Source organism: Microtus oregoni, unplaced genomic scaffold (assembly GCF_018167655.1).
Source record: "Microtus oregoni isolate MIOR12 unplaced genomic scaffold, Mior012 000017F_ref0000208, whole genome shotgun sequence".
Taxonomy (NCBI): domain Eukaryota; kingdom Metazoa; phylum Chordata; class Mammalia; order Rodentia; family Cricetidae; genus Microtus; species Microtus oregoni.
Window position 1 is genome coordinate 28,256,555 of NW_024543076.1, and position 13,635 is coordinate 28,270,189.

General features: G+C 42.5%; 1 protein-coding gene across 1 annotated transcript in view; it reads right to left on the reverse strand.

Annotated features, from left to right (window-relative positions):
- Cpa6 (carboxypeptidase A6) overlaps positions 1 to 13,635 on the reverse strand; it is a 313,792-nt gene that overhangs the window by 116,769 nt on the left and 183,388 nt on the right. Inside the window, exons 3-5 of the mRNA XM_041667809.1 lie at positions 9,635 to 9,759; positions 4,659 to 4,773; positions 2,178 to 2,279 (exon numbers count right to left, since the gene is read on the reverse strand). Coding sequence (XP_041523743.1) covers positions 2,178 to 2,279; positions 4,659 to 4,773; positions 9,635 to 9,759 — 342 coding nt within the window. The remainder of the gene's footprint in view (positions 1 to 2,177; positions 2,280 to 4,658; positions 4,774 to 9,634; positions 9,760 to 13,635) is intronic.

The following is a 13,635-nucleotide window of genomic DNA, read 5'->3' on the forward strand; positions in this document are numbered from 1 at the left end:
GACCAGCATAATTTAATAAGGGCTCAGCTAATTCCTCCCTATGGTTTGTTTTTTAGGTAGCATATTAATAAAGTGAAGAGATTTCCTGTCTTCTTTGGAAGTCCAGGCTTGCTTATGTAGAAACAATAATTTTTTGCTTCAATATAATTAAAGAACTAAAAAATACAGAAGGAAAAGGGCAATCGCCAAAGCAGTGTACCAGTTATGTTTTAATATCATAATGACTATTAAATGAAAAGCAAGATTTCCTCCCCCACTATTTCTTCTCCTTTTCTCTCACTGTGCCCACCAGAATGCCCTAAGGTGTATTTTTTAAAGAATCATGCATTATAGGCAAATTATAGCTAAACATCACAGAACAGAAACATAAAATGTGATCTGTGGAATCAAGGGGCCAATTACAACTCCCCCTGACCATGTCAATATGACTTTAAACCTGGTTTCAAACCCAGGCACTAACAGAAAGCACTTTGCAATATATTCACAAGGACATTGCTTTCATTCAGTCATTAATTCACTTGACTAACATGTCAGGAAGTGCTTTTTCCATGCCAGACATTGGGCTGAGCTCTGGAGATCCAGAGAGGAACAGACTTGTGAGAGGGGCAGATGTTAGAACAGTCAATCCAAGTTCAGGTTGTGAATATCCATTTGTTACTGTGAGAATGTGGCAACTTTTCTTGAATTCTTGTGTGGAATGAAAGGAAGTTTGAATATTTATGCAAGTCAGGAAGCTTGCTTGGAAAACAAGTTGCAGAAGGACATACGAAGCTGGAAAGAATCTGAGGACTCTGTTTTTGAGAAGGAACAGCAAATGAAATTAGAGGTAGGGAACCAATGGGGTCTCGGTGCTGCGTGGGAGGGATGAAGCTGCTCCTCGTAGTCTAGGATCTCCCTCCCCTCCCTTCCCTTCTTTCCTCTTCCTCCAGCCCCGCTCCTCTCCCCATATGTATATGCTTGCTTTAGGAAGTTGGTACTGACAGCGGTGTGGAGGATGGGTTCACACTGACAGTATTGTGGAGGATGGGTTCACACTGACAGCACTGTGGAGGATGGGTTCACACTGACAGCATTGTGGAGGATGGGTTCACACTGACAGCATTGTGGAGGATGGGTTCACACTGACAGCACTGTGGAGGATGTTAAAGGATGAGTAGGGCAAGGATAGTGACCACAGCAGGAGTTCAGCATTGAGGTCACTATGGAAATAGTTCAGGGAGAAGGGATTCAGAGGTAAATTCAGGAAGCAGCAGTGAAGACAGAGAAGAAGGTGAGAAACCTCTCAAAGAACTGCCAAAGTTTTGGTGGTAAATTGAAAGTGAGTGATTACATATAGAAGAGGAATTTAGGGTGACTTGTTTCCAAGCTGGGAAGATGGTGGTGTCATGATAAGTCTCAGGAGCTTTTGTGAATATCTAGGAGAACATGTCCGACATAAATTTAAAACTCTACAAACTTGATAGAAAGATCTAGGATGATTTTAATTATGGGCCAGATGTGACCATTTGGTTGAAGTTTCTTTTTTTAATTTTTATTGAGCTCTACATTTTTCTCTGCTCTCCTCCTTCCCTCTTCCCCCTTCAACCCTCTCCCATGGTCCCTATGCTCTCAATTTACTCAGGAGATCTTGTCTTTTTCTAATTCCGATGTAAATTAGATCTATATATGTCTCTTTTAGGGACCTCATTGTTGTCTAGGTTCTCTGGGATTGTGATTTGTGGGCTGGTTTCTTTGCTTTATGTTTAAAAAACCACCACCTATGAGTGAGTACCTATGATAATTGTCTTTCTGGGTCTGGATTACCTCACTCAAAATAATGTTTTCTAGCTCCATTGGATGGAGTTTGTAGAGTGAAAACAGAGCTAAGAGTGGGAATGGCCAGAACCTTAGGAGAGGACAGGGAAAGAGAAGACAGGGGATGAACCTGGAGGAATGGCTGGCCAGAGGAGATGGGTCAGCACCGAGCCCCAAGAGGATTTTAGGGGAATCAGGGTGGAGAGCCTAGCATTTACATCTCAGAAACAGTATCACGTGGTAAATTCAAGACCATGATTAAACCTGGCTCAAAAATCTAAGGCGATTTCCCTTAGGTCAGCAAGATGATGATATTTTCCTTTCCTCCCACAAGTTAAAGTGAAGAAGATACATATTTTGTGTTAACATTTTATTCTTTTCACCTGTAGAATTAAGAGAGGTCTTCCTTCATACGATCTCCCAATGGAGAACACCCGAACGAGGCCCGGTTGAGTTTGGTTCAGATGGTGCATCCAGTCCTGAATCTGCAGGTGGAGAAGGAAATCTTATGTCACCATGCCTCACGGTACAAGGACTCTTCGAGAGCAGAAGGCGACAAAAGACAATGGTGGCTTCCAAAATTCAAAGAACCTGCAGGAATTGAGACCGGGTAGGAAAATTCCACTGTCTACTTTTAGCTTTCTTTAGGATACCTAAAATGGCAACCTGCTTTCTCTACTGACAGCCAGCAGTCCAGTTCTTCTGCTACCCCCTTTTTAAGAGACCTTTAGCTACTGTTTCACCAGTCACCACAGAAGTGATTGACAGAAAACTGACCCATGTGCTCTGGCTCCTTTTGATTAATTAATTAATTAATTAATTTAGTTTTAGTTTTAGTGGTTTTTTTTTTTTTTTGATATGGGTTTTTCAGTATAACAGTCCTGGCTAACCAGGAACTCACTCTGTAGACCAGGCTGACCTCAAACTCACAGAGATTCACCTACCTCTGCCTCCTGAGTGCTAGGATTAAAGGCATGTGCCACCACTGTCCAGTGTGGCTTCTTTTTGAAAAATACAAATTTGTTTCCATTTCTCTACAGGTATTAAAGAAGAAAAGAAAGAAAGGAAAAAAATAAACTAGCTTTTGATAAACTCTCCAAATTACATGTGAGCCATTAAGTCTCATATATTGTTGTTTGGGACAGAACAGAGGCTACTGGGAGAAGACGGTATTCTCCACATTTCAGGTTATTCTGCTGAGCCCCCAGAAGGCATATTCTGCATGATCCCTCCTGAGGAGTGCGCATTTGCATCAGTCCATTCATGTGCACTTATCTGTCATCAGAAGAAGTATATTTGAGATGAATAGATAAGGTGCTGAGGAAGATGGGTGACATTACTGACTTAAAAGTCCTGCAAGCAACAAAGAAGTCATATGGAAGTGCCCCACTGTTCCTTGATGTGAGAGGGTCCGTGCTGAAAGAATATATAAATATATTTTAGGAAGTACTCATATTTCCCTTTTATTCTTATATAATCTAAAAAACTGGAGGTATTCATGTACGTGTGTATATATATGCACACACACATGTATATGTAGCTACATCAATTTTTGAAATTTGACTTTTTTCTAGGGTGCGTTAATATGCTTCCATGTGTCAACTTATCCGAAACCTTTCATTGCTTTTAATTTTAAGCTTCTAAAAATTATGTTGAGACATGGAAATATGCAAAAAGAATTTTGAAAGGAGAATTATCCATAATAGAATGAAAAAACTCTTAATCATATAGTAGAATCTCTTTGTGTCTAGAATTTCTTTGTTCAGTGTAGAGGAAACATGGAAAAATATATATCCCCTTATTCTGCAAACAATTTCTCTATTTGGAGGACTCTCTTTGCCTGCACTGGGGAGATAATAGCGAACATAGTAAACACTTGGCCCTCACAGAACATACAACTTATTAATACAGAGGGTATCAGTCAACCACAGTTATATGTGACCTGTGAATGATATCACATCTGTATGCGAGAGGCACTGGGATACATTGGGATTTGGGGGAACAGAAGCTTCTGTGTAGCCCAACAGAGAAAGAATGTCTTGCTTGCTTTAGCTAGCATGTGAAGAGTAGTAAATCATCAGGTAAAGACTAAATTTGTGTGTGGCAGTGTGGGCAAGATTATGGTGAGTTTTCCATGTGGATTAAATGACAGTAAGGGCAGAGGTCCAGAGGTGTCACTGATGCAGGCTGGCGTTGGGAGGTCTGAATTTTGCAAGGGTGCAAGACTAGTATGAAAGTCTACTGTGTCCCTCAGCCAATGAACGGCCCTTGAACTCTGGCCAGCTATGTTCCTTCCATGGCCTTTAGTTAACGTCTTTATAGCCCTGATTTTAACACCAATTACCTCAATGTCTGTGTATTTTCCATGTCCTTTGTGGGGTTTATTTGGGTGAAGAAAGTATGATGCAAATTATTTTGCAACTTTTTTTAATGAAAGTATTTTTTTACTTGTGTTTTGCCTGTGTGTGTGTGTGTGTGTGTGTGTGTGTGTGTGTGTGCACACACTTGATGCCAAGAGCCATCTTTGCCGGGAGGGCAGAGAGGGCATCAGATTCCATGAACCTGGAGTTACAGGCAGTTGTGAGCTACCATGTAGGTGCTGGGACCCAAATGAACCAGGGTCCTCTGCAAGAGCACCACCTGCTCTTCTCAGCTGAGACATCTCTCTGGCCAGTTATTTTGATACTTCTTATTTAGCAATAAAAGAACCAATGAAGGGATGTGTGAGTCAGGGGGCTCAAACTGTGTGTTCCTCTCAGAGTCTGAATCTCTGTTTTCACAATTCTCTCTAATTCTTATACCAAAGCGACAAAGGTGAACTTGAAAACAACAGCAACAACAACAAAGGTCCTTTGGTTACATACGTCTTCTAAGGAGTGATAGACCTCATAGTTGTATTCAGACAGGGACCTTCTGTTTCTCTGGGTTTGTAAGCTCTTTTCATTTTCCACAGCTTTCTGAAGATCTTCTATGAGGACCCTAGATTTGAAACAGTAGACATGACGAGAAAGTTAGCCAAGAGCATGCAAAAACCAGGCAATGCCAAGAGAGAACCACACACAGAATGAACCAGCGTGGAAGTGTCCCAGCATTCCATGGTGAGAGGAAAGCAAAGACCGCAGAGAGTGGTATTTCTAAAGATACCGAATGTTGAGAAAATGCTCCTTTTCAGGAAATAAAAACTGTTTAAAAATCGTTAGAATGAATTTAAAGTGTAAAATTATAGTTAGGCGTCCCTAAATAATAGCAGTGCTATAATAATGGCTACCACGAAGTGAACATCTATAACCCTGCAGCTGAGCACACCTGAACTGACTGAGTGCTTGTCAGGGGTCAGCCACTGTGCTGGTCCTTAGTAACAATAGAATCCTTGTGTTGGCTTCTATTATTTCCACTTTATAAATGAGGAGTCTGAGGCTCAATAGGGTCAAGAGTCAGCCAGTGTCATTCCACTGAGGATGCAGAGACAGAATCAGCTTGGGATGTGAACCCAGATTCTCATCATGTGATCTCAAGTCCAGTGTGGCACAGTGAAAATGGAGCCCTCCTCCACACCTTCTTTCCGGAATCTTCTCTGTTCACAAGCCTTCACCCAGCAGCCTGGATCTAGGCCAGAGAACGGAAGGAAGGAGCTTTAGTTCTCAAGAGGAAACTGACAAATACAGAGGCGGGAAAGCTCTCTCGCTGTCCCACAGTACTAAGAATTCCATGGAAGAGAAGCTGTGCTCTGAAAACTGGATGCATGTGGAAGATGGGGGCAGAGGCCAGCCCAGGAATGGCTGGCCCATTGCTGTTGGTGGAACCAGCTTCAGGCAGAACCGCCTGGGTTGTGACATCGAGCATGCCTTAACAGTACTACGGGCCACCACTCGCTAGAATGATGCAGAGAGACTCTTTTCACCTGCAGTATTTCCAGATGTTAGAGAGACCTTTGGTGAGGGCTCTTACTGTAGCAGGTGGCTTAAAAGCTTTGATCTTACATTTTATTTCAAAAAAGAACCTGTTGCTTATGGGGTAAATTCTATTAAAGAAAACGTAGTGGTGGCATCTCTAAGTGACATCTAGGTTAATCTATGTAAGTCACTTAATGAAAAGAATTACCATGCACTGAATATATACTTTTTGGTCCCTGACAAAGACAATTTACTTAGGCTCCAGGCACCGAGGACTGACGGGCTTGTTATGTTCTGAGTCCCCACTACAGATTGAACACCTAATCAGAGAAGAACTATTGACTTCTTCCTTTTGTCTTACTTTTGAATTTTGCAGTTAGAAACATCAGAAGAGGTCAGGAGGCAGAAGACTCCTCGGTTTTCTTGGTAGAGACCCCAGTAACTCAAAAGTGGGAGTATATGTAACTCATCAAGCCCAGCGTCTTCACTATTGGAAGTTGTTTTCTTCCCAAGATAAGAAATTATGGTGATTAGGTGCATGGCCTCAGTGACTGCAGTATAACTGGGGCAGATGTGAGGAGCCAGTAAGAGCTGTGTCAATCAATGCCTATGGATCCTTGTTCTTGGAGAGAACTTGGTTAGACAAGAAGGAGGTGGGTTTGCTTAGAAGAGATATCGTAACAGACTATCAATATTCCAATGGCTGCCAACAAACTCCAGGTCTGATTGCCTGCTGTGGATTTCCTTTCTGTCCTAAAAATGAAGGGTAGATATCTGCTTTATCCAGCACACTCCATTAGAACATCCTTCGGAATGTCCAACTTGAAAGGGTCTTGGGGGTGAGGTTCCTTGTTATGGTAAGCTCAGCAAACTGACACAGACCTCTGTAGTCTCTTAGACTGTATCTAATACAGGCTTTAAGAGACCATCTTAAATTAGAAACAGTTGTACTATGGAAGCCCAGCCCCATTTTCTTGTCAAATATTTGAGTGGAAACCATCTGTTTCCTAAAATGATGTCTCTAAACCATTGCATTTTCTTAGTTTTTATAGCTGATTGTGATTCTCTTATTACATTTATTTATTTGTGTGTGTGTGGATGAGTGCATGCCATGGCGTGTGTGTGTGTGTGTGTGTGTGTGTGTGTGTGTAGGACAAAGGTCAACTTGAGGTAGTTGTTCTTTTCTTCCACCACGGGGGGGGGGGATTGTTCTGGGGCTTGAGTATAGGTTGTTAGGCATGGCAGCAGACTTCTTTAACCATCGAGCCATCTGGCTGGTCCTGGTTGTGATTCTTATCTCAGCTGGGCACAACTATCAGAACCTTTGCAAATGATGCCATTACTTAATGCAAAACTACGTACCCCCCAGTTCCCAGGCTAGGGGCGGGCTCTCAAAATGGAAATTCCCCTGGCAATTTTTATAGGTATTTCTAAAATGTCTTTCTTTAAACGGCAGAATGAGTCATCTCCTTGAGAGGGTTGACCACCCAGGGGTCAGAAACAATGAATCACATCACTTCTGCTTTACGGATCACTTTGGCGATGCATTCTGTACGCTTGTACAGAGTAAATGATAATCTTTTGAAAATACCCCAGGCTGCAATAATAAAAGTCAATTAAAATGATCTCTACCCACTGTGCCTACAGGATTTAATTGACTCTTATGTGTTATTATCTTGGGACTAACAAAATGAGTAATTTTAAGTGATTGTTCTTCGTGAGGAAACAACTGATCTAAAACACTTCTTTCCCCTTCTCTATTCACTGCGACACAAAGGGGGAGTAGTTTTTTTCTCTATCAGTCCCACAGGAACTCTAGTTAATGGCAGAAAATAGAGACTTGTTAAACTAACTGGTACGTTCTTTTCTACTGAACAATAATTAATGAAGCATGCGAGCTGTTACCGTGCACCTATAGAATATCATTACCGAGCTCCTTCCCACTAGGATCCGGAGTATCAAAGCACACCTTCCATGCCGCAGAAGGGATGGGAGTGTGAGTGATATGAATGGCGGCTTTCTGCACAGCCGCCGTTCTAGTCTAGAAGCACAGACAGAGGTCTTTCTACCAAGAGCAGGCTGTGCTTTAATAGCCGTGGTATTTTCCTGTTTGTGTGACCAGGGATGCCCCTGGTACCTGTCACCAGCCTCAAACTTTCTCTTCCAGGATTTATAACTTAGCCCACATCTAACCTCCATTTTATCAGAATGTCCCCCTTTCTTGTCCTCTTCCCTCAGGCACGCTATGGTTGTTTCTAATAGAAAGACCTTCTTATCTTCTTTCATTCTTCCATGTTCTCTCACAATTTCCTCTAGATTCTCCCCAATCTTTATCAAATTGGATACCCCTGAGAAATCCTTGAACAGGTATTTCTCCAGGATCCACCCCTTCCTTACCACACCAACCTTTCCACGCTCCCACCTACCAGATCACCAACCTCTTCGCAACAGCAAGCAACCTGTTGATTCTTACTTCTGTTTTTCTCTTGACATCTTCTAGAATCTGTTTCTTCATGCCTTGTAACTAATGTTGTTTCTTACTTTAGAAAACCACCAGCTGAGTTTGCCCCTCCACCATCTCTTCTTGGGGGGGGGCTTGTGGGGGAACTAGATCTTGCTTTGTGACTCAAACTGGCCTAGAACTCACAGTTTACCCCAGGTTGCCTTAGTTTGTAATCCTCCTGCCTCAGCCTCTGGAGTACTAGTATTATAGGCAGACACAGTGGTGCCTGATTCTATTATCTGAAATTGACCCACATTTATTCCTTCCTTGTTAGGAGATGAAGTCTGTTTCCTACTGTTTGAACCTTCTATCTAGCATCTCCAGGGTCTCCTTCCTCCTTAAAGGTCCTTCCCGCAGCCTATAGACATGCCAAGTTTCTCCTTCTGGCTTAGATCTCAAGTCTTTGGAGTGATCATTGATGCTGTATATCTTGGTGGTCACTCCTTGCTCTCTGCTCCTGCCTTATTGTAATTGCTAGGAGGTGACATCTGTGGGCCTCACCCTCCCCTCACCTTCTGGTCTTCCGTTCCTCACAGCAGAATCCCTCCATGAATGTCAGCAATATAACTTCCATTGGTCCCTTTCTAGTTAGGTCTCACTGCGGTTGTGGACACCCGACTCTCTGAAATCATTCTTTTCTTCCTCTCGACTCCCATAACCGTCCCAACTTATTCTCTTCGGCTACAACCCTTCCCTTGGAAACGTCTGAGTATGTACGTCTTTTCACTCTCGTCGGCTCAGTCTTATCCAAGCTGGAAAACATAGCGATCTCCTCTGACTTCTCTCTTTTCTATTCACCAGCCGAGTGGAGAACCTGAGTACTTTTACCCCTGGAAAACTGTTTGGAAACCTCCCCTTGCTATTTGGACTATTTCTGTCTTCTGCTCTTGCAGTTCCAGCCACAAAGACAGGGAGCTTTTGTTTATATCCTCCAGGGGGCAGCACCACTCACAGAGGTCTGGGCTCCTCCCCCTGCGGAAAGTAACATAACTTCCTTCTGCACGTGTTCTCTCTGCCACCTAGTCTGCATTTTTATTCTGATGCTGGCCTTGATTACAGTCTTGCTTTGCTTGCCTTGTCCCCCACGTCTGTCAGATCCCCAGTCTTATCATATGTTTTCTGTTGCAAAGCAGGCTACTGCAGAAAACCATTTCTTCTCTTCCTTCATTCAGTTTGGCCTTTTTAGCTTTGCCAGGTGGTTCCTCTTTCTTTATTCAGCAAAAGACTGTGTCGGCATTGATGACTTAGCGCTAGCAGTGAAATAATGTCTTTGTGTTACTCCTTTTCTCTATTAGACAAGTAAGTTCTTCAAAGATGAATATACACACTTTTACTGCCTCACAATGAAAAACACTTTCAGAAACTCTTGATAAACAACCTGCCTGGATATACAGAGTCACCGTTCAGTTGGCTAAAACTTGCAGCAAATAAAAAGAATGCTTACTTGTACTGGATGCGGGCCTCCTGGAGGAAGGCTAACAGGGTTCTGGAAGCATTTTGGGGAATATGGACATCGGTGACTGTCCCCTCTGACACACAGGAGATACTGCTGGGCTGCCACAGGTCCACCTATAGTGCAGGAACCAACCTATAATTCATATGCAGTGTAGGTGGGAAATTCCATGTCACCATGGCAAGCGCATCATCTTGTTTGAATATAGTAACGGCAAACACATGCAGAGTAGATTCAATGCTTATACCCCAGGGGTAAACTCCTCTGATCTGGCTTGAATTTGTGCCCTGAACTTCATCAGAGTCACAGAGTTTGATCTTAATTCACAACACATTCAAGTCACAGGGTAAAAAAAAAAAAAGTGGGGCCTAAGGTTTAAAATCCTCCTTTCACATTTACTGTATAAATATTTGAATAACTTTGAGAAAGAGAAAGATACAAACCATCCTTTTGCCTGCCACATAATGAAATTGTGGTCCGTGCATTTGTGTAGCCCACCCCGCTGCGTTCACAGGGCAGAAACAGAGAGACAGGCTTCCACTGCGGGGACAAAAAGTCTACCTGCTTTCTCTGAAGCAGGGAATCATCCCTCCACTTAGCTGGCAAGGGCAAATCTGAGCCAGCTAACAAACCAGTCCACGGTTGTGAGGAAACAGAAGTGTGGGGCTGGCAGAGCTGCTGGGAGGTCATTCTGTCCATCTGTTAGCCCTGGGCAAGGGCACAGCTAGGTTTGTCACACTGTCCCAAGGGACAGATCTCCAGAAGTGAAAGAGTTGACAATTACTAATTTAACTCATTGCCATGTCTCATAGGATTGTCAGGAATTTTCTTAATCCTTATGCTGATGCGTAATTTCACTTTTTTTCTTGTTCTGTTCTTAACTGAGGCTGGCTTCGGCCCTTTGTAAGAGGCTTGTTAGTACCTCCACTCATCTTTGTATACTAGAATCCTTTAACCAGCCTGGCCATGCCTTTAACCCATGGCGGGACTTGATATTTGGTAATAAGATTAACTATTAGCTGTTAGCAGATACTAGAAAATTCCACTTTGTCAAGGGCTGGAGAGTTTTAGGTGCACAAAATGATAAGACTTGCGGTCACTCTGGACATATGTATATAGATGCTATGATTTTTTAAGATATGTGCTAAAATAGAACTCCTATCCCATAAAAAGAGTGTCTTGTACATTGGAAAGTACCAGAGGAATAACAAACTATAGGCAAAGTCTAATGCTAACGAACATCACTGAGAGCAGTGGGCCAGACCTGTAACTCCAGCCATTTGAGAGTCTGAGGTAGGAGGACCATGAATTTGAGAGCAACCTGGGATAGACCCTGTCACAGACAAGGAAACGATAGTAACAGCAGATCTCTAGATGATCAGAAAGCATTTGAACTAACGGGTAATAAACAAAATATAATGTATAAAACCAGGAATCAAGATCTGGCTACATCAGGTTTATAAGATTCCAGAACACATAAAAATCAGTGGCAGTTTTTGCTTCTTTAATTTTTTTTTTAAGCTAGCACACAAGGCTTCATTGTAGAAGATACTTTCTTACATGCCATTATACTTCGTCCTCATTCATTCCCTTTCCACACCATCATTCTTGAATCCCCCTGCTTGTTCTTCTGGTCCTCATCCTTTCCCCAAATAGTTGTCCCTTCTGCTTCCATATTATATGAGTTATATTCCCCAACAACCCCCTCCACAAGAGGCCTTCTTCCTCTCTCATGATCCTCCTTGTACTCTGAGTATCTACACACACACACACACACACACACACACACACGCACACACACACGTATGTACCCTCCACATACACATGCATACACATGCATGCACGTAGTGCACACACACACACACACACACACACACACACACACACCTATAGTTTTTTTTTTATGTGACAGCATGTGGTGTTTTTCTTTCGGAATCTGGTTTATGTCTCTTAAAATAATTATCCCCAGTTCCACTAATTTTCCTATAGGCCATGATTTCACTTTTATTTATGAAAACTCATTTTAATTTTATTATGAGAATTTTTTTCAATTGTGTTGACGTGACATGTTTTCTTGTCCATTCACTTGCTGATGGGCTTCTTGCCTGGTCCCACTTCTTAGCTGCTTTGAGTAGCATTCTCTGTGGTATGTTGCTGTGGAGTCTTTTGGGCATGTGTGCAGAAGTGGTATAGCTGATCATTTGGGAGGTCTGGTTGTAGTTTTATTTTCTGGAACTTCCACAGTGATTTCCACGAGAGCTGCCTAAGTTTACATTCTAAAATATATATGAAACCCAAAAGCTTAACACCAGCCCCTGCAGTAAAAGAAGCAACACAGTTAAAGGCTGGGCAAATGATCGGAATAGAAGCTTCCTGAAAGGGGAAACACAGAAGGCCAGATGCCTGTGTCCCCATGCTCACCACAACACGGTCACAGCAGCTAATGCATAGAGTTGACACTGACTCTCATCAACAACAGAGGGGGTGGAAAAGATGTCCCAAACACACAATGGGATGCTAGTTAGCCAGAAAGAAGAATGAACTCGGTTATTTGCAGCAGAATGAATGGAAATAAAAGATACTGTGTTAAATGAAGCAAGCTATATGTGGAAGTTAACAATGTCAACCTAAATGTGGAATGGTGATTATTAGAGATTAAGAAGAGTTTGGGGAGTGGATGGAGTGAGGCTGGGTCACGCAGAAGGAATAAGGCTTATCGATTCATAACACAGGGGATGAGTACAGCTTGCAGTACCTAGTCCATTCTTTATGAAGATCTAGGATAGAAACGAAGGGCTCCAAACCTAAACTGATGAGAGAGAAATGCTACTCATTCTACCTTGATCACTGCATGCTTGATACATCCACACCAAACCCCATTAATATGTGCATTTAATACAGGCATAAGAGTTAAGCAACAGGTGTGTGTTATTTGAGAAGTGAGAAGTGGGATGTAGTTCCTCAAAGCTCTATTCGAGGTTTCCAGGTAAGATGAAGAATAGCACGGGACTGCTTCCTTATTCAGAAAGAGCTGAATGCAGTGATGGATGTAAGGGTTCAGAGTGGGAAGCAAGAAATACAATCAAGATGGTGAATAAGGCAGAGGTGGAGTCTCCAGAGTGATGGTTCTGAAGTAGGACTCCACAGGAGCCAGTTCAAGCTCCCAGTGCCTGTGTGACCTGAGCGAGCTCCCTAACCTCCTGGCCCTCACATTCTTTGTTGGCGAAATCAAGCTGATGACCTAATCCCCTTGATAAGCAGTGTTTAATAATGGAAGTCATTACTGTTTCTGCTGTAATGGAAATTGGGAAGGTTGTAGAAAAGTGCAGCGATTCCAAGGATGAAGTTTAGTGCTTGGCCACCTGGCTGTGAAGACCAAACCATAGCGATGTATCCCAGCTCTCTCTGTATTAGTTCCCCCAGTTTATAGAATGAGATTGCTAATGGCCGTATTTTTCATATATATGTTTGAGGTAAAAGTGAATCAATACATGTAGAATGCTCAAAATTGTGCTTGATGCCATCAGGCATTCATGAAATGATAAATGATTTAAAATAAAAATATTCTAATTTAGTCTGGCTCTAACTCCTTGGCTTTCCGGGCCCCTCTACTGTTTTGCTTCTTAACCTGGATTCTAGGAGAATTGTTCCACCTGTTAGTCTTCTGGGTGAGACGTGTATGTGTGTGTGTGCGTGCGTGTGTGTGTGTCGTAGGCATTTACCATGTCCCTCCAACTTGTGACAGATTGCCTGCTTCCCAGCTTTCCAAAATAGCACAGAGGCATGGAAAAGGACTGTCCTGGTTTACTATATTCTAATTTTTTTGTTCTGAAAAACTGTTAGCTATTCAGAGTACTTGCATTTCACATAAAGTGTGTGTGCGTGCGTGTGCGTGCAAGAGTAGAAGACACATGTGTGGGTGTCTGCAAAGTCTGTAATAGGGTATCAGATCCCTAAAAGCTGGAGTTATAGGTGGATGTAAGCTGCCTGAC